Source organism: Ambystoma mexicanum, chromosome 11, assembly GCF_040938575.1.
Source record: "Ambystoma mexicanum isolate Mex_15411 chromosome 11, UKY_AmexF1_1, whole genome shotgun sequence".
NCBI lineage: Eukaryota > Metazoa > Chordata > Amphibia > Caudata > Ambystomatidae > Ambystoma > Ambystoma mexicanum.
In genome coordinates this window covers 911,971,665-911,995,219 of record NC_090934.1, presented here as the reverse complement: position 1 = coordinate 911,995,219, position 23,555 = coordinate 911,971,665, and the positions used below count along the sequence as shown (strand labels likewise).

The 23,555-nt window shown below is 42.5% G+C and overlaps 1 protein-coding gene across 1 annotated transcript in view; it reads left to right on the top strand.

Annotated features, from left to right (window-relative positions):
• The window catches only part of LOC138503905 (mucin-5AC-like), a 76,820-nt gene that overhangs the window by 18,422 nt on the left and 34,843 nt on the right, over window positions 1-23,555 (top strand). Inside the window, exons 11-30 of the mRNA XM_069623990.1 lie at window positions 1,998-2,136; window positions 2,318-2,428; window positions 3,068-3,137; window positions 4,360-4,497; window positions 4,597-4,761; window positions 5,875-5,969; window positions 6,295-6,421; window positions 6,905-7,160; window positions 8,712-8,758; window positions 9,191-9,291; window positions 9,557-9,708; window positions 10,898-11,036; window positions 11,345-11,455; window positions 12,326-12,505; window positions 13,570-13,809; window positions 14,834-14,990; window positions 15,615-15,746; window positions 17,152-17,299; window positions 17,896-17,939; window positions 18,045-18,248. Of these exons, the coding sequence (XP_069480091.1) occupies window positions 1,998-2,136; window positions 2,318-2,428; window positions 3,068-3,137; window positions 4,360-4,497; window positions 4,597-4,761; window positions 5,875-5,969; window positions 6,295-6,421; window positions 6,905-7,160; window positions 8,712-8,758; window positions 9,191-9,291; window positions 9,557-9,708; window positions 10,898-11,036; window positions 11,345-11,455; window positions 12,326-12,505; window positions 13,570-13,809; window positions 14,834-14,990; window positions 15,615-15,746; window positions 17,152-17,299; window positions 17,896-17,939; window positions 18,045-18,248 (2,756 nt within the window). The remainder of the gene's footprint in view (window positions 1-1,997; window positions 2,137-2,317; window positions 2,429-3,067; window positions 3,138-4,359; window positions 4,498-4,596; window positions 4,762-5,874; window positions 5,970-6,294; window positions 6,422-6,904; window positions 7,161-8,711; window positions 8,759-9,190; window positions 9,292-9,556; window positions 9,709-10,897; window positions 11,037-11,344; window positions 11,456-12,325; window positions 12,506-13,569; window positions 13,810-14,833; window positions 14,991-15,614; window positions 15,747-17,151; window positions 17,300-17,895; window positions 17,940-18,044; window positions 18,249-23,555) is intronic.

Below are 23,555 nucleotides of genomic sequence, written 5' to 3'. Positions count from 1 at the left end.
GGCTGGCCCTGGGTTGCTTATCATGCCTGGCCTTCGTTGATAGCTTCCATATCTACTGGGGGAAGGGAGGTGCCCCAGGACTGGCCTTTTGGAATTGAATTGTTTGCCTGCTGATACTGCTGCACAGTCATTGCAATGTGCAGAGTCACTATTTAACTTGCACAGATTGTTGACCTAGGGCTTGTTCGCGATAAGATGACTCCTAGGGGAGCGACTGTAATAATATGGCGTTAACGTGAGAATCCGTGCACGGGGACCAACCAGCAGTGTCCATTCTGATGACTACTGTGAGTTAAGACAAGGGATGGAAATGGGTTTTCACATTTAGCCAAGGGCGCAAAGGGCAGACAACATCCAGGCAGCGCGGGGACAGAAAGGGCACCCACTTTCATCTACCAACTAAAACGGGATTACAAGCTGCTTCTGGAGTGGGAGAGTCCTGCCAATATAGTGCAGCGATGGTTGTTGCAAGCATTTCTGGAGTAATACTTCCGGCTTTGGTTCACAGATCCTGGGGTGATACTGCAATATCTCACACTTACTATGTCCTCTCTGGATTTATTAGGAGAGTGGGTTACTTAACCAATCCCCTCCAGGCTAACCTCCAACCTTGAAGTGTTATGATAGCGATTATATTGGGAGGAAGTTGTGTCATGGTACTTTGCTGTACCCCTTCATCCCTCTGTGGATTTGTGGCCGTATTTCATAATCTGTGTTTCTACCCACTTTTTTCAAATCCTCCATATAACCAACACACCCTTTGTTTCATTCAATAAGCACATTTAGGATTGTCAAAATCCTGTGAACATTTGGACAGTGAAAAAAAGACATGTTGATCTGTTTACATTAGATGCATAACACACAATGAATTGGTACTAGGGCGGGACAAACTAAGAGATGAAGTGTGGATGGGAAGAGGGAAAACCAAATGCAGGAAAAAGGAAAGGAGAGGGAGAGAAAGATGGAGAAGGGGTAAATAAAGTGAAATGAATGGAAGCAGATAAGAACAGTCATTACAAATTAAGTTGAACAATACATTTGAACTGAAGATCACAATGTATGCTCTCTACCCGTCTACTAAAGGTCTTAAGAGGATTGGTATGACACTGTTAAGTATTTGTTTCACGTGAAGATATCAAAAGGGTTGGGGGACAACAGTGAATTATAGCATGTGCATAGCTTGCATCTAATACCATTACTCGCAGTGGTGGAGTTAGGGAATCTTAGACAAGCAAAAGTTGCAGCCTTCAAATATTTCTCTGCATTTCGAGGCACTCCTCTCCAACTGTCGGTGCTTCCAACAACTTGTGTGTGTTGTTCTATGTGTTCAGAGACCTGTGGAAAGCAGTTACGATACTCAGCTTTCCTTATGGTGAGACCGTGAGTTAGAACCAAGTCAAAGTTCTCTGGTGATTGCTGTCTAGCTACTGTTCACGCGCCCTTAGTGCCGCTGAAAGAGGGCTTTGGTTTTAAGAGCTTCCTCTCAGGATTCGCATAAAAGCACACAATACAACTAGACAGATATTACAACATTTACGATTATTTGTGACCCACCAGATTGATGTATTCTCTTGGTGGCTCTTTCGCTAGAACAATGAATATCATCAGAGTATTGCTGACTACCATGGCTCGATCATCTGAGTATTGCTGACTACCTTGGCTCGATCATCTGAGTATTGCTGATATTTCTTTACTATTCATCCATTAACCATTGAAGATGTCGCTATTTCTGGTTTCATAATGCTGCACCCATTTGAACAACATCATAGTTTCTAGATTACTTGTGTCCCATCACGCCTTACTTCTGGATTAACAGCGGGCCCCCGTTGCCAACCTGGCAGTAGTGAAAGTGCTTTCCAATGGTTTAATGTTGTAAGGGCAACGCCAGCGGGAATTAGACAAAGCCGGGCTGATTTATGCCAGTTCTGTCAGCATGTACTTTGATTCTGGCTGCATTCAGAAGGTAAATCGTGGCTCTTTCTGTCTTGTCTGTTCAGCATTTGCACTGGAGGTCAGTGGACCTGCCAAGAACACTCCAACCCCGGCACGTGCTCTGTGGAAGGGGGATCTCACATAGCCACCTATGATGACACCCGCTACACCGTCCACGGAGATTGTGTTTACGTTCTGACAAAGGTAAACTTGGCGCCTAGCATTACTCAAAGTACAACATGGCATCCAACCAGCATGCCAATAGCCTGCTCACATCACATCTTCAGCATGCCAGAGCTGCTTGGTGTTGGCATGAAAAGCACAGTTGCTTTCACCATCATCATTCCAGACCAATATTTAAACAACTACCTTATTTGTACTGCAGCTCTGCGAAGGAAACATGTTCACAGTTTTGGGAGAGTTGCGCAAGTGTGGCCTGACAGACAGCGAGACCTGCCTGAAAAGCGTTGCCCTCAGCCTTGATGGAGGACAAACCGTAAGTGTTACAACAGAGGCACATCAAAATTATAAGCAGATATATATATATATTTATATATATATATATATATATGTATCTATATATACAATATCAAAATCACCGTAGGTTCTGAATGAAATGGACAGATGATGTGCAAAAGCATAGTAGTGTTGGGTAAAGTGGTAGAATACAGCCTCAGAAGGGATGAAAGGATGGTGTTATGTGGCAGTAGGAAGCCCTCACGCTTGCCCCCACTCTCTCTGTCTCTCTGCCTCTTTGTATTACAAGCTTATACAGACTTGCATTTTTACATATACACATGTTTTTTTCATGTCACATTCTTATTCGTGTACTTTACATAAACAGACACTATCTCGGGGCTGTGTTTCCCCAGTTGCATAATCAAAGGGCAAATGTATTTACTTAACTTGTATTACCCTACTTACATAAGTCATATTTTCATCTAAAATGATCAGTGCTAGATTGCTTAAGAAAACGCATGTGTTAGGGAAACCGGCTTGCTAAGTGTCAGAACGGGTCTGATTGGTCATTCTTTAGTTGCACAGGTCGTCCATGTGATTAACACATCTACCCAGTGTAGACTTCCTATGCCGTTGTGAGTGCCTTGCTAACTCATGTCTCTCTTTCATTCACAAGATCATTGTAATCAAACCCTGTGGCAGTGTATTTGTGAACTGGGTATACACTCAGCTACCGGTCTCAGCGGGTAAGTCTCTCTCTCGATGTAACCTCCTTTACACTATACCAATCTATAGCCCTCAGATTTGCTTTTATCTTGTTGCTTGATCTGGGATTCTGCTCTATTTTCTGGACTACAGCATAAATAATAAGGTAGATCAGTGAGTTAAACAGTAGCTTCTAATATCAGCTGCTATCTGTATGTCCCTCATTTCAACTGCATCAGAACACACATTGGCGGTAATGACCATTGAGCTTCCTCTTATTCCAGTTAGAAAATGGTTTTCACCTTCAACTAACATTCCAATAACTTATCAAATCCTGTCACTCAACCATAAACTGTCTTTGAGTGTTTGCCTAAACAAAGCAGTTGTTTATTAAACAACTGATTAAGTCAGTTTTGCTATTGATTGATTTTGTACTATAGTCCATAAATGTGTTATAAAGGTCAGCCATGTTGCCTTCAACACAATGGACTTGTTAAACTGTAAGAGGGAGCAGGGGCATTGCTAGGGAGGGCTATAGCCCCGGGTCTTTTGGTTGTAGCCCCAGAAAGAAGCTCAGAGGCTAAAATCAAAAGGCTATCTAGCCCCGAGTTCAGACAACCAAGATATTAGCATAGCCCCAGATCTTGTCCAGACCTAGTAACACCCCTGAGAGGGAATGTTCTCAGAACTTAAGGAAAGGGTGATTTAGGAGGTGAGCACGCAACTGCCAAGAAATTGTGAGGCAGACAGATGCTTCACAGTGAAGAGATACGATAAGGACAGTTGTGATATGCTGCGAGGAGAACTGTAAACGAGAGAATCGGAAGATGTTGTGTTGTAGCATGATGTATCATCAGAGCCGCATGATGTGAGGCACTGAAGATATCAAATGGCTAGAGGGAGTGAATATACATATGGCATATTTGTGGGGAGGAAGTACAATTGATTTGGTTAAAAAAGGTATCAAGATGTAGCATAATCACGGTGAAATTGTGCAAGGAATTGTTGTTAAAGCACACAATGTGGGAGGCTAGCTTTCTTCAGAAATGGAGGGGCTTGAAGGTATGTTCTGCATTCACAAGGTACTCAGAAGTGGCTAATAGGAGAATGGGGACTTCGGTGTTACCTAATAATGTTTAATTTCCTTAACAAGTGATCACTCTTAATCTTTCAGCTGGTCACTGAATACTGTAGACTTCTAGTTTTGAGCGTATCACCTGTTCTTGCCATTCTCTAAAACTGAATATGTTCTATTTTGACCAGCCAATGTCACCTTGTTCCGACCATCATCCTTCTTCATCATTGTGCATACGCAGATGGGTCTCCAGCTTCAGATCCAGCTTATTCCCACCATGCAGGTCTATGTGGGTCTGGACCCAGGCTACCAAGGAAAAACCTGCGGTAAGAAAGAAAGCGATCCCCTCATGGGACCTTCACCAAAACCTCTTCACCAGAGCATCATCAAGATGACACCTTCCCCTTTATGATTACCCCTTACAGGTCTCTGTGGCAACTTCAATAACATCCAGGCTGACGACTACCAATCCCTGAATGGGATAGTGGAAGGAACTGCAGCTGCCTTCGCAAACACTTGGAAGACTTCTGCAGATTGCCCGAATGTGAAAAACATCTTTGAGAACCCATGCACTCTCAGCATTGAAAACGGTAGGTGTCATCTGTTGTGAGTAAAACATCCTGGAACAGTTGTTCTAAGATATTTCCTCTGATAATGTATCTTTCCCTCAACACTGGGGCCTTTACTGCAAATGGGGCCACTTGGATTAGCCCTCAGGTGGGTGGACAGACAGCTGCCACAGCCTCATGGGTGTCCATTCTGCTCTGGGCACGCATCCAAGCCCATGGCAGGTTAGCTGGTTCATCCAGCTCATGCAGCCAAGTTCAAGTTTTTTTGTCCTTGATTTTCTTTCCTTCTTCTTTGGTGTCTCCTTTTCTCCATCTTCTCCCCCCACGTTTTGTTTTCTCTCCTAGCGTGTTTTCACTTCTTGAATGACCCCTGCCCAGCCCATTGTTGGGCAGGGGGTGTTCTGTCCTCTGGTTTCTTTCTTGTTTCCCTTCCACATTACATCCAGCCCCATGATCGGGTTGGGGTGACTAGGCCATTCACCTTAGCAGACACTACATAAACAAAACAACACACTACCTAAAGAAAGTACTTTATTCACAGCTGCTGTCTGTATCTTTAATCCTAGGTTATCTTTAGGGGACAAGTAAGTAGCCTTATGAAGACAGGCCCTTTTTCTGGGCCACGGGCTATACATGGTTTTCCTATAAACTTTCCAGTAAACCATTAATGCTGAACCCACCAATAGGAGGCAAAAGTGAATGCAGATGTTTTATGTGACTTTAATGGGTTCATGTAAATGTAAGATACAAAAAGACCCATTGTCCATCATCAATTACATACCACACAAATACCTCCATCCTTTTATCAGGGATTTTACCTCTGGGGAGTAATCAATTGACAAAGGCGTAGATGGGGGTGTATATAGGAATGCCATGTTGTAGTTATCTGTTTTATTTTAGATGTTTTAGGGCATATGTAATTAAACACAATTCAAATCACCCCTAGGAATTGTTTGAAATGTTTTCAGATGTGTTACCACTCCACCAAGAGTTGGATGATAACCATAGCCTTGGCTTTCTCGATTAACGAACAGAGATCTACGCTTGAATCAGTCACTTGATTTCACAAAAATTGATGAAGTAAATCACCCGAGCAGCAACCATCTCACTACATCTCTTTGTTTACTACTTTAGAGAAATATGCTGAACACTGGTGTGGTGTGCTGACTGACCCGGCAGGACCCTTCGCTAGCTGTCACGCCGTGCAGAACCCATCCACCTATTACACGGTAAGTCTGATGGCGGAGAAAGAGCACGCTTCTATAGGTCGACTTTAGAGTACGATTTAGGGACAATTTCCTGAATAAAGCACAGTCTTGCTGTGACTAAGTGAATCTGATTGATTATTGCAAGTGGAATAATGCAAACTACCCCTTCAATCTGCACCCTAGAAAAGATGCACACACACGTCTTAAGCAGGTTGGGAGGATCTAACTTTCTGTTCTATTTCCTGGCTTCAAATGCACTGTGAGCTAATCATGACCTTAGAGGGCTCCTGTGGGGTTTTGCATTCAGCTTCCTTGACAGAGACGTGCTCTTTTTCGCCATCCCTAGACCTGTATGTATGATACTTGCAACTGTGAGAAGACCGAGGAATGTCTGTGTGCCGCCCTTTCAACCTACTTCCGGGCCTGTGCTTCCAAAGGCGTCCCAATAACCGGATGGAGGAAGAACGTCTGTGGTAAGTTCGATCATTGTGAGGTTCTCACTAAAATCTGAGTTTTGGGCAGCTGAAAAAAGCTCCAAAGACCGGATACCCTAAACCATGGTTACACGGCTCTGTTCCTAATGCTTTCTACGTTTTGTAATTTGGCGCTTTTTTAAAAAGTTAAATGGATGCTCAGATCAATATTCACATGCTTCAGCTGCTTCTCATATTACAATGTGCTTTTGTAACTTGTTGAAATTTCCTTCTGATTATTGTGTGCTGTTAAGGATGAAACGTAAGTTGTGAGCCAAAATTAGCCTCGCTCTTTGGAACCACATTTCTGCTCCTTCGCGAGCCATGTACTGCTTGTGAAGGCCCTTGGCAGGAGGACCGTGTTTTGCTAAGATCACACAGTGCCTGAGCACTTGCTCCTCGGTAATGCCTACTCGGCTGTGTTTCTGCGTGCTGCCTCTGCAGCCCCAGGCTTCAAAGTAATGTACAATGTTTCTCTTACAGCCAAATACACCACCAGCTGCCCCAAGTCCATGACGTACAGCTACTCAGTCAACTCCTGCCAGCCCACCTGCCGCTCCTTGAGTGAGCCGGATTATACCTGCAACATTAAGTTTGTGCCGGTGGATGGATGCACCTGCCAGGAAGGGACGTATATGGACGAAGCCGGAAAATGTGTTCCTGCTGCTTCTTGCCCCTGTTATTTCCAGGGATCTGCTGTGCCATCAGGAGAAGTTGTACATGAGAACGGGGTTATGTGGTAAGGGGCATTTCAGAATTCTAATTGACGAGGCTAGCTATAAACAACATTCTAATTAGAAAATCGAATTGAATAAAGGTTTGGTTTTGTTCCAATTCTCATACACTAATGTGACTTTTGCCATGGAACACGAACCAAAGGGTAGATAATCTTGACCTACTCAATAGCATAGTACTAGTGCCCTACTCTTAGTAATAAATGTATTTGTGACTTCCTCCAGACAGTGGTTCATAGTCACACATGTTTCATTTGCAACATGTTTAAAGGAATAACCATAAAGATTTTGCAATGTAAGTATAAAAAGCTCCCATTATGTTCAGCGACAACCTACACCTACATTTTGAATATCTTTTCTAAGTCAGAGCCACTTGGAGTTAGGGTTATGATTCACACAAAAAGAACATTCTTCCAGTGGAGAACATTGTTGTTGTTATCTAGAATTGAATGATCAAAGTAAATGGGTCAGTTCTTACTCCTAGAATCAAGTATTGAGTTCATAGTCTGCATTCAACCTGATTGCCCTTGTTGCCATGGCTTTGCCGGCATATTTAATGATTCCACTTTTATGTGACTTCATAATTGAAAAGAAATCTGCCATTTTCAGAGAGTTGCTGCCCCCTTGTCTCTACTCTCTTCACATTGAGACAGATTGGAGTTGCAGTTGCAATGACACTTCTTCCACATAGAGGATGCTTTCAGTGTAACTTTTGTGGAAACTGTACTGTGATGTGTGCTACTTGTACAGCACCTTGAAGGGAGTTTGTATGGCATTGCTGCACCCTACAAATCAGATTTATAACATCTGAGAGAAGACAGGGCAGTAGCCTAAAATAACTCTTATCTTTGGTACAAAGATTAATGACAACAGATGTATCTGAATCTAGTCTTGACACAGGAACATTATTCAATTGGATTCGAAAGTGCAATGCCATACTTAGATTGGCAAGAGAGGTCCCCAGGCCTTCAGCAGATGTTCGGAGCTTCAACATACACTAGCGACTAATAGCAGTTAGAGATGTTAGAATGTGTGTAGGTGACACCTATTCAATCAATGCCAGAGCACCATTTGTGAAAAAAGGACATTGCACTTGGTCAAAGTTCAGCCTGAACCAAATGTGTGATGGGCACCCTAAGTAAGCATCAATAATTGCAATGTTCTTTTTATTGAGATTAGTGAGAACCCTTACAAACTATCAATGAGAAGACATAGAGAGTGGATAGAATGCGTTTCTAGGCTACAGAATGTGTGTACAGCTACTCTATACATAATCACTTTATGAAGCCTCCCTACTGAACCATACCACTGTTTCCTGAAGTCTGGAATCAAAACTGCCATTACTCTTCCATGCCTCCATTGCAGTATCCCCAGAAAGAATGTACCTCAAAGAAGTGTTTTGGTTTGTTTTATTAGGATGTTAAGTGTCCTGGTGCCTCTAAAACAGGGCGATATATTACATTTTAGTAAACGAATGATATACGATTCTGTTAGCAAAGGCATGATGGAAAAGGGATGTGGGAACACAACTCTGATATCTAACTTTCTCCTCTCAGCACCTGCACACAAGGGAAGCTAAACTGCATTGGATCCACAAAGCCAGGTAGAGAAAATCTCTTTTAGTCTTTTCTTTGACTCTTCACCTGATTTAGCCTCCATAGTGGTATCACAAGTTCCACTTAATTCCACTGCCAAGGTTGGAAACCCCACCACAGAATAAATGTGAAGCTCATTTGAGATGTAAAAAATTGCTGCTTAAAAAAATGTTACCCTAGAAAAGACTAGTGGGGGAAATTGAGATTCATGAAGGTAATGAGACAGAAGTCACCATATCAATCAATTGAGCTGATATGCAGGTCTCTATGTCAGGGATTCACAATATTCATGGGCCGGCGTTGCCCAACTCACATATCTCAATTTTAATGCAATGGTCATAACTAGGGCAGGTCTCCACTACTATAAGGAAAGGAGCTAAATGACAGGAATAGGTCAAGTATAGGTGACTGCTTTACACTCCCTTTATTCTTTTTTTTAGATTGTGCTGCACCAAAGGTCTACTTTGACTGTGCCAATGCCACCGTGGGCACCGCAGGGGCAGAGTGCCAGAAAAGCTGCCACACTCTTGATATGCAATGCGTAAGTGTCAAATAGTTAAATAACTCCTTATGAAATGATTTTCTTTTTAAAAGGCCATTGGTATCAAGTGCTGGCAGGATTACTGCATGGCCCTCCAATCATCCCCAGTGAATTAATGTATGCAATTCATAGACAAGGTTATGGCAGGGAATGAGCAATACCAAAGACGGTGTTTGAGTTTCGAGTTAGGATATCCTCGGCTCATGCTTTCCTCTCAGGCACGTATAATCTGGCTGATATGACTCTCTTTCGTTGGCCCTTACAGTACAGCACCCATTGCACCTCTGGCTGCATGTGTCCCGAAGGACTGGTGTCCGACGGCACCGGCCGCTGTATCAAGGCAGAGGATTGTCCATGCGTACACAATGATGCCATCTACAAACCTGGAGCCACGATCAAAGTCAAATGCAACACCTGGCAAGTTTGAACTTTTTCTTCTCAGGATGCTCTACCAATGGGCTGTGAAGTAACCATTTCAATGATAATGAGCTTTGTGGTGATGGGGAAACTGCATCTTCAATGCTGGAGGAGCAATATTGCAGGTGGAAACTATCTTTAGGGGGGTCTGATTCTAAGGTGTTTTTGTAGATCCCAGTGTTTTCTGGTTTACAGCAAAGGAAGAAAAGACATTAAGAGAGATATGCAGATGTGTGCTTCATTTGGTGTCTTATTTTTATTATGGCAGTCGCTATCACATAATATAAATAATTGTTATGTATGATACAGTTACCCTTCCCTTTTTGGACATAAAGCAATAAATACTTCTATAAATTCGACAAATTAACCACAATATATACACATACGCAGAATCATATTTACTATTACAACTCACACATCCACATAAGAAACGAATACATGATCATTTCAAGCCATATATATTTACATGGCAAACCAACGAGTTGAAAATACTAAATATAATCCCTAAATAACACTACGAATAGACCACAAAAACAGATATCAGAGTGAATCTTTCTGCCTTATATTATCTAGCCCTCTTTAGGCCTGAAGTTGACATGTTTCAGTCCCTTATCTCTGTCTATGTTATGAACTAGAAATAGAAAAAAGCTCTGATACAACAGAGACATGGACCACTCTGCATGAAGGTGTTGGTCTAACCGCAGCGGGCAGACACATGGTGATCAACTCTGCTTCAAGTCGGAAATATAAAAATCATTGATGCATTTTCTATTAGAGGAGAATTTTGAGGCACAAGTCCAGAAAATAAATTGAAAACTTCCCTGCATTACTACTATAGCAGTCCCATCTGGCTTGGGGACTGGTAACACACCATCAGTGCAGTCGCCTAGAGTATGTACATATTCTCAGGGTAAAATCAACAGCTTCAGTTCAATATTGCCAAGAACATTGTTACCACAATATCACAATCTATGACAGTGCATTTTGGCAAGTTACATCGTTAGCAAATGTCAAAGCCATCCGTCAAAGATATTCAGAAATATCAGGTGGGATTTGTTGTACTGTGAATTGTCAAAAGGAAAGGTGGGATTTTTCCAATGTTGTCAAAGTTTATTTATTGTTTGAAAAAAAAATAAGAGAGAAAATAGAGTGCAAGAATGCAATTTAAATGCAATGTCTGTCTTCGTAGTACCTGTAAGAACCGGATGTGGGAATGCAGCAAAGAACCCTGCCTTGGGACTTGTGCAGTGTATGGTGACGGACACTACATCACCTTTGATGGAAAGCGTTACAGCTTCAGTGGGGACTGTGAATATACTCTCGCCCAGGTAAAGTGATGGGTTCATGCAACACTATGATACCCATTCAACTTCATATTTACTTTCAGCCATTGCTGTCTTTTCATTATGCAGTACACACTATTTATACGTGATCCAATTACCATTCCCCCTCCTGGCTTTAAATAATAGGCACCTACGTATATGCATTCAAAACATTAAGTACAAGGCTTCCATACTCAAATAATTGTAGTTACTGTTAAAAGTAATATATTCACTGGTGAAACGGACAACAGATGATATCGCATTTCCATTTCTTACTGCATTAGATTTCACGCTGACTAATTTTCCCTCCTCAGGACCACTGTGGTAAGGACAAAGTCGGCAGCACCTTCCGAGTAGTCACCGAGAACATCCCCTGTGGGACAACTGGGACCACCTGTTCCAAGGCCATGAAAATCTTCGTAGGGGTGAGTTTATAAATCAAGGAAAGGAATGACAGCGCAATATATATATATATATATATATATATATATATATATATATATATATATATATATATATATATATATATATATTTGTCCATCATCCGATTCTTAGTATACGGACGGTTCGAGCAAAACCTTCTCAACCTCCTCCTTCTTCCTGCCTGGTCATTAGCCAGTAATACTGCCTGGAGCCAAACTCCCCTCGTGATGCCTCTCTTCCATTCAGGTTATGCATGCCAACTCATCGTCCTGCCCCAGTAGGCCATGCTTAATTGTCTTGTTAGTCATTACCAGAGGCCTGTGTCATTGTGGGTGTTATCAGCATGGTTTTCTACCGTGACAAGATGATGATGGCGTAGAGCTGACCTGCCATTAGGCTGTGCTGATCAGAAGCTCATCTAGCATTGGGTTGATGCAATGTCAACAAGCTGCCAAAGGAGATCCAATGTGTTCCAAGCACCATGGGTTAATTAGAGCCATTAAGCTGCAGGTTTACCACCAAAAGTAGCGTAGCTCCTTCAGCTCCCCGCAGCAGTAACTTTCACAAGGTAAGACACTTTTGACTACAACACTGATGCAAGTTGTTGAACATAGTTCTGAGCTATTGTGGCTAAGAGAAGAGAATCTATGGACCATGACTTACTTGGAGGCCCAGATGTAAATGGCAGGCCAGTCGCTGTCACCCATTGAAGAATATTTACTCAACAGCATTGATAGCCACTAAAGACGTGAATGTTTCCAAGTCATCTTGTGGTTAAACCTGTGCCTTACACTTTGAAAAGGGTTTGAAAGTGAGCATGTGTAACCTGTTTTGTTTCTTTGTCAACATTGTATTAATGCCTTTGCTTTTAGACCTATGAGCTGATCCTCACTGATGAGCATGTTGAAGTGGTGGAGAGGGGCATTGGGGCAGAAGTGCCATACAAGATCCGGAACATGGGCAACTACCTGGTGATTGAGGCCGACAATGGACTGATTCTCACGTGGGACAAGAAGACCAGCATCTTTATCAAGCTCAGCGCAGACTTTAAGGTGAGAATTATGAAAATGGAGATTGCTGTTCACCCTTGCAGCGCAGTGGTGATCTGCAGACTGCAGTTACTGGATGCTGGCCCTTAATTAAAAGGCTCAACAAACCTTCAATACATTCTTCCAAAGCCAACCTTTGGTCCATAACTGCTGAACCATATGGGCTACCTGAAAATGATCTGTAGTTTGGTTTAACGCTCAATACAAAAAATGGGTTGGGAAATCTGCGATATTAAGTTATCCACAAAAACAATTACTCATGCTATTGGTAAGACAAAAACCTTACATGAGCACTAGAGTTTTGCAGAGTCAAAGTAAGTTTGTTGGTATCTGCAAAGAATGTGTTGCAGTTCCAACAAAATAGAATGTGTAAATTTGCGCATCCTTAGGTCAGCTCTACATTTGGCCACAGCTACAACATGCAGGCCTTCACAGTCTAAATCACTATGTTGTAGAACTAAACATAAAATCATAATACTACTTTGAGCCGAGAACCTCGACTGTGCATCACTCAGGAATGTTTCTGAGTAAGCTAGATATAGAAGCTTTTCTTAAAAATATGCGGTGTGATAAGCCTAGGCTATAGAATCATTGTCTATAGGGTATTGATTGAAATAAACAGAAAAAATATGGGGTGTACCGCGCTATCCTTGTTCGGCATTATGGGCTACCGGGGTTTCAGGGGTGTCCCCCTCTTCCAGGACATTGGACGCGGGGGACAATAAAGAAAAAAAGAAAGACAAAGTAAAACAGAAAAAGGGACTCTGCGGCGTCAGCTCTGACCCACGTTAGTGGGAGGGAACTGATGCTGCAGGGATGGTGGAGAGTGTGCTGCTGAAAAGGTAAGTGGGAGGGGGGAGGGGGAGGGAGATTTGGGATGCCAGGAAAGTGATCTATGAGATCACTCCGCAACACGATTCTGGAATTCGATATTTTCGCATTCACAATTTCGCGCTTTGTAGTAATCACGTAGATCTGTCTATATAATGTGTGCAGCAATCGTTTTTCAGAATAGGTAGCAGTCACTCTGCTTTCTTCAACTTCTCTTCCTCTTTTTCCTTCTACAGGGCACAGTGTGCGGCCTGTGTGGGAACTATGATGGAAACGCTAACAATGACTTTACAACCAGGAGCCAGTCTGTGGTGAACGATGTGATAGAATTTGGAAACAGCTGGAAATTCTCTCCCACCTGCCCAGATGCCAAACAACCAAGAGACCCATGCTCTGCCAACCCTTACAGGAAGTCCTGGGCACAGAAGCAGTGCAGCATCATCAACAGCGAAGTATTCTCTGCGTGCCACTCTCAGGTAAAATGGCCTGATACCATGAAGAATATCTCTTATTCACAGACATTTACTGTTATATTTGTTTTTTTCTTAGAAGGGGTTACACATATGCTGTGCTTTCTAATTGAACACACCACACTGAAATGTCTCACTCAGCTATTTCTTCAAGTGTTTCTACCCAAGGTTTAAATTGAAGGAAATAGGAATCCTGTGAGACCTGAATAATCTCTGGGTACACTTTGATTATTGCTTGATGCAGCGTTTCATGTGTCTAAACCGTTTCTAAACCCTACCCCATGTTGATAGATGATGCAACTGGGGCAAAGGGACAAATCAAATTTACCCGGAATCGCACACATTGGGCAAGTGGGGAAATCACAATAAATTGTCCACCACCTCAAAACCATGTGATGCTGTGTCAGCAGGGTTGGCCGATTCCACTGGACCTTCTCATCTGTCTTTTGGAAGACTATCTGACACTCTCTGCGTAGACGTGGGAGGAGTGTGTTATGAACTATTCTAAAAACAGTAACCTATCTGATAAGAGTTGGCAGTGGAGAACCTCCACTGACAAATCACGGAATCCTTGATCCAGGGAAGGAATTCTGCTGCCAAAGAACTGAAAATGGAAGTTGTCATAACCTGACCTTTTTCCTTGATTAGTCAAATTATGAAATTATTAAAAAAAATCGAACGAGATCCATTTGTCTGAAGGTGACTCCATCAAACAAAATAGTCCTATTGTAATGTCCACGTCAGCCCTACGCCTTAAATGAGGATCCCAGGGTTTCTCTGCACTTGGAACATTTGGAGGCGCGGTCAGGAGGCACACATGTTCTGTCCATGTGGGCTTCATTTGTTATGGCTGTAGGATTCCCTTCCTCTTAGCGAGCTCAGCAGTTGCCAATAGCTGTTAATTTGAAAAAGTTGCACATGCAGCAGCAGGGGTGAACACTTCGGAGGCAAGTGTTTCTAGATAATTCCCAAGGACGCAGGTTTTGCAGGTTTGCCATACAGCAGTTCCAATGTGTTCTTCTTTCAACAGGTTGACCCCACTAAATATTATGACGCCTGCGTGAGTGACTCCTGCGCCTGTGACACTGGTGGGGACTGTGAATGTTTCTGCACAGCAATTGCAGCCTACGCTCAAATATGCAGTGAATTTGGCACCTGTGTCGCATGGAGAACCCCAAACACCTGCCGTGAGTTTTAACTGTGTTTTAAGAGGGCTTGAAGAGGGAAGAAGAAAGTCTTCACATACATGAAATTGTTGACATAAAATGAAGACTTGATTTGTTTTGTGAGCAGCGTTTGGTACAGATCAGGCCGATTTTTGTAATGCCCAAATGTTTTCTTACATACTCATGGCAGGAACTGACTTTGCAATGCTTATGCTGCACTGTCCACATCGTCCAGACATTCCCTGGAGATAAAGCAGCCCACCAACATGCCCAAGATTTCCCTTAAATATTCTGGAATGCTTTTGTTGTTTAATGTATTAACACTACATAAACCTCTCTTGGGTATCAACTCCCACTCCCACATACACAAACATATTTTTATTTTGTACCAAAGGACTTAAGCCTATTGATGTTCATTATTGGCCTTCAAGTTGTTCATCCCAGTAGCATGACCCACATTGTGTGCATTTACACTTGCCACTATTCTTGTCAGATCTTTTATCAATTATCTATCACTTTTTTCCCTGCTGTCTTCTTACCGCCTTTCCATAAGAACGTTTTGTAGTCTTTCTTTTCTCTTGATCTGCATTGCGTCACAGCGTGATGGATCCTACTCATGCTTTCTGTGTGATCTCCTTACTACAGCTCTCTTCTGCGATTACTATAACCCCGCTGGAAAGTGTGAGTGGCACTACAAGCCCTGCGGCGCCTCCTGTATGAAGACCTGCAGGAACCCCAGTGGGAAATGCCTCAATGATGTTTTGCCAGGACTAGAAGGTATGTAGCACTTCTTTGTGAGAAAGTGATAAATGACTGAGAATGTTTGTATATCACGCAGTGGTAAAAGAGCTGCATCCAAGAGCCGAAGAGCTGGAGGTAGCATCACAATCAAGGAAACAACGGGGGAGTGAACCATATTGTGAGCTGCAAATGTTCTTAAGGGGGTCTCTAAAGCACACGGCAAATGCGTAGGCTTGTCTGTGCGGTGAAATGACCTCCGCTGATAGTTCAAAACAGGCAGAAAGCTTTACAGCAAACCTATGGCTTGTGTCAATGATTACAGAGAGTAAATATTATACAGAAGTTATTGTACAAAAAAAGTAAAGCTTTACATTTGAAGCACATTTTAAGCGGTGCCCATCGTACAATTTCAAGGCATTCAAAATGGAGTATTTTTAGTTAAGAACCAGATGAGCTGTTAAAGAGTGTTTCGATGAAAGTGAGACTTGACACAATGTCCTTCTGGGTGACATGGACCATTGACATGTGGTGGTAACTTGAGTTTGCGGAATGTGTTTGCCCAAGACAAGTCTCTTGCAGAGACCTTTACTATAGTTGCAAAGAGCGCAGAATCCAAAGAGGTCACCCGTAGCATCAATAGTTGCCTCTACTTTGCAGCAGAATGTGTCTTGTCATACTCAGCCAGCAACATTGAAAGCATCCAGAACCTGGGTTAGAAACCAGTGATCTAGAAGTAACCCGAACATGAGAAGGTTCTGCAGCTAAGACACTAGCAATGTCTCTATACTGTGTTATTGGCATGTGGCATGTTAGCCCTTGGCCTGAATGCCTTTGGGTGGGCTGAGTTGTTTGGGAGCTTTAGCAGTAAATATACTTTCTGTGAAAATGGTTTTCATAATATTGGCCAAGTGCGCATTCTCCTGTGGGAAAATGATGTTTGATCTTCAATTGGATCATCACATTTTTTTCACAGGTTGCTGACTGATTTGGAGAAAATGTGCAAAATTACATGAATTACTGGATGGGGAGAGGAATGTGGTTCAGTAAAGACTTTAAGCATTTATTGGATAGTAGAGATCGCCTTAGGGGTTTAATTATTTCAGATAACTTGCTGGAGGCCTTTGTATTGGTATGAGAGAAGGTCGGGTGACCTTTGCCTCGGAAGGCACCCCAAGATATGTCAGAAGTACTGAATGCCTGGGCTAGCCTCATGATCTGGCCAGCTGCATCAATGGTCAACATGTGAATGGTTTAGAAAGTAATTTGACACTGTATGCAAACATATATTTTAAGAACTTTTCAGTCGGAAACTGTTTATAGCTTGCTATAAGGCTAGGTAATGGAATATGAAATGGGATTTCTGTTCCCTCCTCACAATTGGTGTGAAGTTTTCTTTGTGTACACTCCGGATCCAGTATAATGTCTATTCCCTCTCGTGTAGGCTGCTATCCCAGTTGTCCAGCAGACAAGCCCTATTTTGATGAGGAAGGCATGGAATGCACTGCTCAATGTGGCTGCTACGATGATGACAACGGAAAGTACTACAAGCCAGGAGACAAAGTTAACACTGATAAGAATTGCCAGTCCTGGTAAGCAACAGTTAATTAAACATTAGCTTAGGGCGACGAGAAACCTCTGTGTAGCAGGGGTGAGGTACTGCGTATGTTAGCAAATCACACCACATTGGGCATACTGTGAAACCTTGAGCAAGACAACAATGTATCATACTGCACCTTTATTAAAGTATTTAGACCATGATCCAAATGTAATCAGGCTACAGCTTAACTTAACCCAATTTCTCATGTTTGAATGGCTCCATCGGCAGGTTTCCTCTCTATGCTTTCTTATCTGGTTCTTATCCGGTTCTTATCAATATCGTCCTCATATACCCGTTTCACTTTTGGTCATACTTAAAGGTCCTTCAAGGGTCTTCTTACAGATTTTTCATCAATCTAGAGCATGCACACTACCAAGTCACCCAGGTAAAGCTCATGCAAGACATGCCAACCTCACAGCGTGGAATATAGCGAATATCTCTTTGTATTGTGTTTTTATTTTCCTATGAACACGGGAAAATTGTCCTTATCAATGTTTTAAAAAACATGTCTTTTGCAGTTGCGCATATATTCCTCCTATCTCTTCACCGACCAGCAACTATGACTAAATCTCCATTCTCTTTTTTTAGCACATGCACCATGAAAGGCATCGAGTGCCACCAAGACAATGAAGGTAGAGCACTAGAAATATCTTGTTGAATATCAAATGCACCTCTTTGGGTGTGCAAATTCTACTCTGTTTGCTAATGGCACAATTTTCTCCCTTTGTCATTGGCAGTTTGCTACTGTGAGTACCAGGGAGTGAGGTACAAGTACCAGGAAGTCATCTACCACACAACAGACGGTATCGGCGGGTGCATCAATGCCACATGTGGCCTTAATGGAACGATAGATAGATCCATTTATGGCTGCACGACCACCGCACCCACCACTACTTTCCATTTCACCAGCACAACTCCAGGCTCAACAACCACCACCAAAGGTAGTCTTTTCAAAAAATACATATTATTGTTTCTGCCGCTTGAACTAGAAAAATAATGTGGGCCTTTGATATGTTTTTTTAATGCGCTCTACATATTTGTTCTCCTGAACATAAAAAGAGCTGTGAAAATGGAAGCAAGAAACTGATGAATTTATGGGGTCAAATAATGTGTTGCATGTACTGAATAGATATAACCAGTTGCATTTTAATGAATGCCAATAGTCTTTAGTTCCATGCAGAATGACTCTGTTCATGCTCCAGGCCAAAAGATAATGCACCAGCCACAAACCACAAGAGTCCCCCCTGAAAGCATGCATACATCAAGTCAATAAACAGTAGGCCCTCCTGTGACTTTCTATCTTTGGTAGTTATATTTCCCCTACCTGTGTATATGCCACTCTGCCTCCTAGAGAGAAAAGGTCACAGACTGTCTCAGCAACCTTACCCAAAGCTATTCTATGAATGGGTGTTAGGTGCCAGGATCAACCGAGAGCTGTTCTACTCCCCCTCTCCATGCTTTGGGCACCTACCAGGCATACAAATACTAGTAGGCTTTGGGTGGATTTCTGAAAGTAACCCTAAGAAAATAATCATAGGGTACAGCAGTGGCTGAATCCAGGTCTCTGTTGGAAAAGAGATAAAGAAGATCAATGATCGGTATCAATGTAATCCAGTAAACTCAACGTTACGAGTAGTTAAGCAGCACTCATTTTTGAGTGGCAGCACTCATTTTTGAGTGGTAGTGCTAGTTAGAATTCACACTTACATGAACAGCGCTCTTATAGGCAAATTCCTCACCTGAATAAGCAGGGACAAAAGTGAAAAGTGATCCAGGAAAAAGGTTTTGAAAAAATCTAAATCTAAACCATTGCTCTGGGCACCCCTTCAAACCAAGGAATTTCCACCTGCAATGCTATTACAAAAGGGGGAAGGCCATAAGCAGAGGCCGTAAACAGGTAGGTTGCTACCTCTTATCCCTTCGGAATGATACCAGCAGCAGCAGACATATTCAGCCCCCTTGAGCATCATCGGTGAGGTGAAGCTTGCATCTCCAGGCACAGCAAGTTTGAGACATGAAGCTGGTCATAACTGTCGCATTTAGGGCGACTAATGGAAAACTGAAGCATGAGGAGTGCAGTCTGAAAACAATGGTTTGGATAATTGTCCAGGGCAATACCAGTAGTTGCTGTTTCCCCAAATGTGCTATCCATCTCTCTTCAGTTGTAGGTAGGAGAACATCATTGCTTTTAGGATTCCAATATAACTAGTCCGCTACATCACTCTTGAGCTGAAACAGTTGCAGGACATCTGCCAGTTTTGCCTTATTCTGCAAAATTAACGGAGTATTTCAGTATGTTATGAATTCTCTTTAGCTTATTTGAGAATGAAAATGTGGAATTGAATAGCTTTACTTATCATCATGCGCAGATAGCGAACCAGTTTCAGTCCACCGGTTTGCCCAGTGTGTGTGCAACCAATTTTTACTGTATTATGGGCAAAAGGAAAGAAGAAGGCGGCTTGGCATCTGAAGGGAGCCAAAATAAGATTTCTGGAATATTTAAACCCATAAAGCCGGTAAATACCGTGGTTGTGGAAATAAAGGATATACTAACTGACATTAATGGCAGGAGCAGTTCGAATTCCAAGGATGTTGTGGGGGGCGGGGCCTACAGGCAGCTCAAGATCAGTCTATAGTTTGCAGTCTCAGCTCCAGTTGTGTTTCCTTTTCAGCAGACATTGATCTTATTTCTTTCTGTGATTTGGAACCTGCAGAACCCACAATACTAAGGGCTTATGTAATAATATCAAGGAAAAAGAGGACAATTTGGCTCAATTTGAAACAGTGGTCAAGAGGAGGGAGGAATTCTACTATCCCAGTAACTATAAAGGGTTAGGCATCTGGGGTTAGCGGAAGTAACATTATTAAAACATACTTGATAGAGGAAGGCCACTTCAGCCCAACTGTGCTGGGGCCTGTCCTTGAGCCTGTGACTTGTGAAAGGGGCATTGGGGGAGCTTGCCTCTGTCCCAGTTGCTGCTTGCGGTCTCTGTACCAATGACATTGTAGGAGTTGTGGAGCCAACTGTTGTAAGAAGTATGACTAGCGCCAAGAGTCCGATCTCAGGTTTACTTTCAAACCGCTTTGAACGTTTGTCTGAGGGCCTGCCAAACCTATCTTGTCAAAATCTTCAGGTGGTGCTCTGATGTGGCCATAAATTACAAGAGGAAAAGGAAAGCTACAGTGAAACTGGCTTCAAATAAGAAACTCATTTGTTTGCCCCCCTTATCGAAGGGGAAATTACTGCACAATAGGGGCACCCAGGCTTGTGCTGAAGAGAGAGCCAGGCATGTGGAAAAGTCATCGTTGTCCCCTGGAGATGAACATGTTGTGTCATATCTAAAGGAGACTAAGGGAATGGCGACATCTATGTACTCTAATTGTGTGAAACCCTGAGACTTCATGTCCCCGAGGACCTGTTAGGCTCTCTCTTGTAGGGGCATGCCTGATTCTAACCTCTCTCAGCCATTTATTCCCAATTGGTCAGCTAAGAAGTTGTGGGGAATTCTCATAATAGTAGGGGGCTTCCATTACCTCCCTCTATTCCCTCACAATCGTCCCGTTGACCATGGTCTTAGCTTTGTGGGTTCTCCAGTTATGAGACTTTCTGGTGCTAACCTACAAATTCTGGGAAGGGAAAGGGGGTCGAAGATTTTAAATCCCCCTCACTGTGCAGCAGAAAATGAGAAGAGTTGCTCTGTTTTTATGGTGAATGTCCCTAGGTTGACGAGTGGTGCAGATGAGTCTTCTGATTTCCTGAAAAGCAAATGCTCTTATTGGATTCAACACTCAAAAGGATGCCTTTCAGTTACAAGGGATGACATTATGAGATGTTCACAGGGCATGATTCCCAACTCAGGCTTTGACTTTTTTCAAATTGTATTGTCATCAGAGTTCTTAGCGAAAGGCTTGTTGAGCATTGATTAGAGGTGTTACCCGGGAAATGGAATTAAGATCTCAATTAGGTCTTTTGATTTTTTCCAATCTGAATATATGGGTGCTGTTGAGTCGGGTAATACCAGGGCCCAACTTGCAACCACATATGAGTTATCTGCCCTGATCATGAGTAACAAAGGTCCTCCTCAGTGGCATGTTGAGAATAATAACATCAGGGCCAAACCTGTAACCACATGTGGGTTATCTGCTTTGTGCAAGAGTAATAACGGCTCCCCTCAGTGTGTGTTGGAAAATAATAACATTAACTGCAAACACACGGGGAGTAATAAAGGTACCCTCTCAGATGTGTTTTGGGAACAATAATGACTTGGAAGCAGTCGATTGACTGGTACAAGGAAGAAATTAAAATGTGGCTGCCCGATGCCATCAATTATTATCATGGAACATTGCAGAAATAAGCAAATGGTTGGTTGCCCAGGATTGCCGCTCGTTTGTTTGTGGGTTCCAAATTATTGTATTACAGGAAACCTGGGCAGTTGGCCCAGTTCTGTTCCAGGGTTTTCAAACGCTTCATGTGCCAGCCGTTAATGGTCTTAAAGGTCGACCATCTGGAGGTTTATCAATTTGGATTTATGGGAGATTGAGGTGGAACATACTGACTGTCTTGACCTCCAAATGTTGTTGATTTGGCTTAGTAAGGAGGACATGTGTTGCTTATGTAACATCTACAATAAGCCTTGGAATCCCAACGGTGTGGCAACCTTGCAGTGCCTTCAAGCTCCAATTAACACAAGTTGTGTCCGGCTATCTTGACAAATATATTATTGTTGCCAGGGATTTCAACCTTCAGTTGGAAGCTTTAAAGGAGTTATCGGGTCTATGAGATGAACACGATTTAGCATGGGACATCCCCCCTTTGGACTCTCCCCCCCACACCCCGCTAGAAGACATTGCTCAGCCATAGAATCTGCCTGTATCTTATTCAATTTAAATCTAAGGGCATGTAATTGAAGATTCTTGAACGACCATCCGCAACAACATACATTTAAAGGTCATGATCAGAGCTCACTTATCATTTATATTTTTATATCTGCAAATGAGTGAGATCCACCAGAGAGCTGATAGTGACCATTCTCCCCTTTCAGCATGTATTTTAGGGTCTAATGTTAGTCGACCTATGGCTGATGTCTCCTTCAGCAGTCAACCGATTACGGTACAAGGCCAGGCCCATAAAATGCTGTAATGGTCACATATTATAGATCGTGACCTTAAATCCTGTATTAATGGCTCAATTTTATTAGATTGGAAAACACATTAGCAGTTGATTTTTCCGAGGTAACTATGTATGCTGAGTTTGATGCACTGAAAGCAAAACTGTGTTCCCCTTGTAACTATGCCATCTAAAATAATAAAGAAAGGAAGAATAGCCCAGGCTAGTTGGTAGTATGATAAGTGCCGCTTAGCAAAAAGAGCAATAGAACATTTTGTTAGCTCAAGTTTGGTTGTGTATAGGATCAAACTCTGCAACTTTAGAGCCAACTATAAGAGCATGTCAAATGCCAAAAAGAAAGAGTTTACTAAAGAAAAATGGGGATACTGTATAATAACCTTAATTCAGGGGACAACTCTCTTTTTGGACAATGGTTTCTGGTGGGGATCACAATGGGGATCAGTCTCCCTTGTGTTGCATTAGTGGCAAATCTTGGAGCCAAACCTTGAGGGCTTATATTGTGATCCCCACCCCCCTCAATACTTGGTGTTTCACCTACTGCTTCTGGTTATGTGTTGTTATGCACTACTGTGGAGGAGGTTGAGGTTGCTTTGAGTTCCTTGAAAAATGGCAAGGACGCTGGTCCTGACCTTATACCTATAGATCTGTTTAAAACAAGGTCACGCTTTGGGCTCCGGCCCTGTCTAAAGTTTGTAATGCTATTTCTACTCTTGGGATAACCCCCACCTCCTAGCATAAAGCTGTGATTGTCTCGATTAGTAAAAAAAGGAGGTAGGGACAATCCCTCAAATTACCGACCCATTTCTTTGTTGGACGGTATCAGCAAGCTATTTGAGAAAATTGTACTGATCCATCTGCAAGATTGGGTTGATAAAGAGAACATATTCAGTGACCATCCGCCTGCCTTTAAGAAAAATAGAGGCACACTGGATCAGTCTCTAATACTCTTCCTCTTAATCCAAAAGTACACAGTGTTATGGAAAATTAACCTGTATGTGGTATTTCAGGACCTAAAAACCGCATTTTATTCAATATGGTGGGCACTCCTGTGGAAGATACTATGAGCTCGTGGGGCTCCTGCTAATTTGCTTTTTATTCTTGCCCAACTTTACTCAAAGAC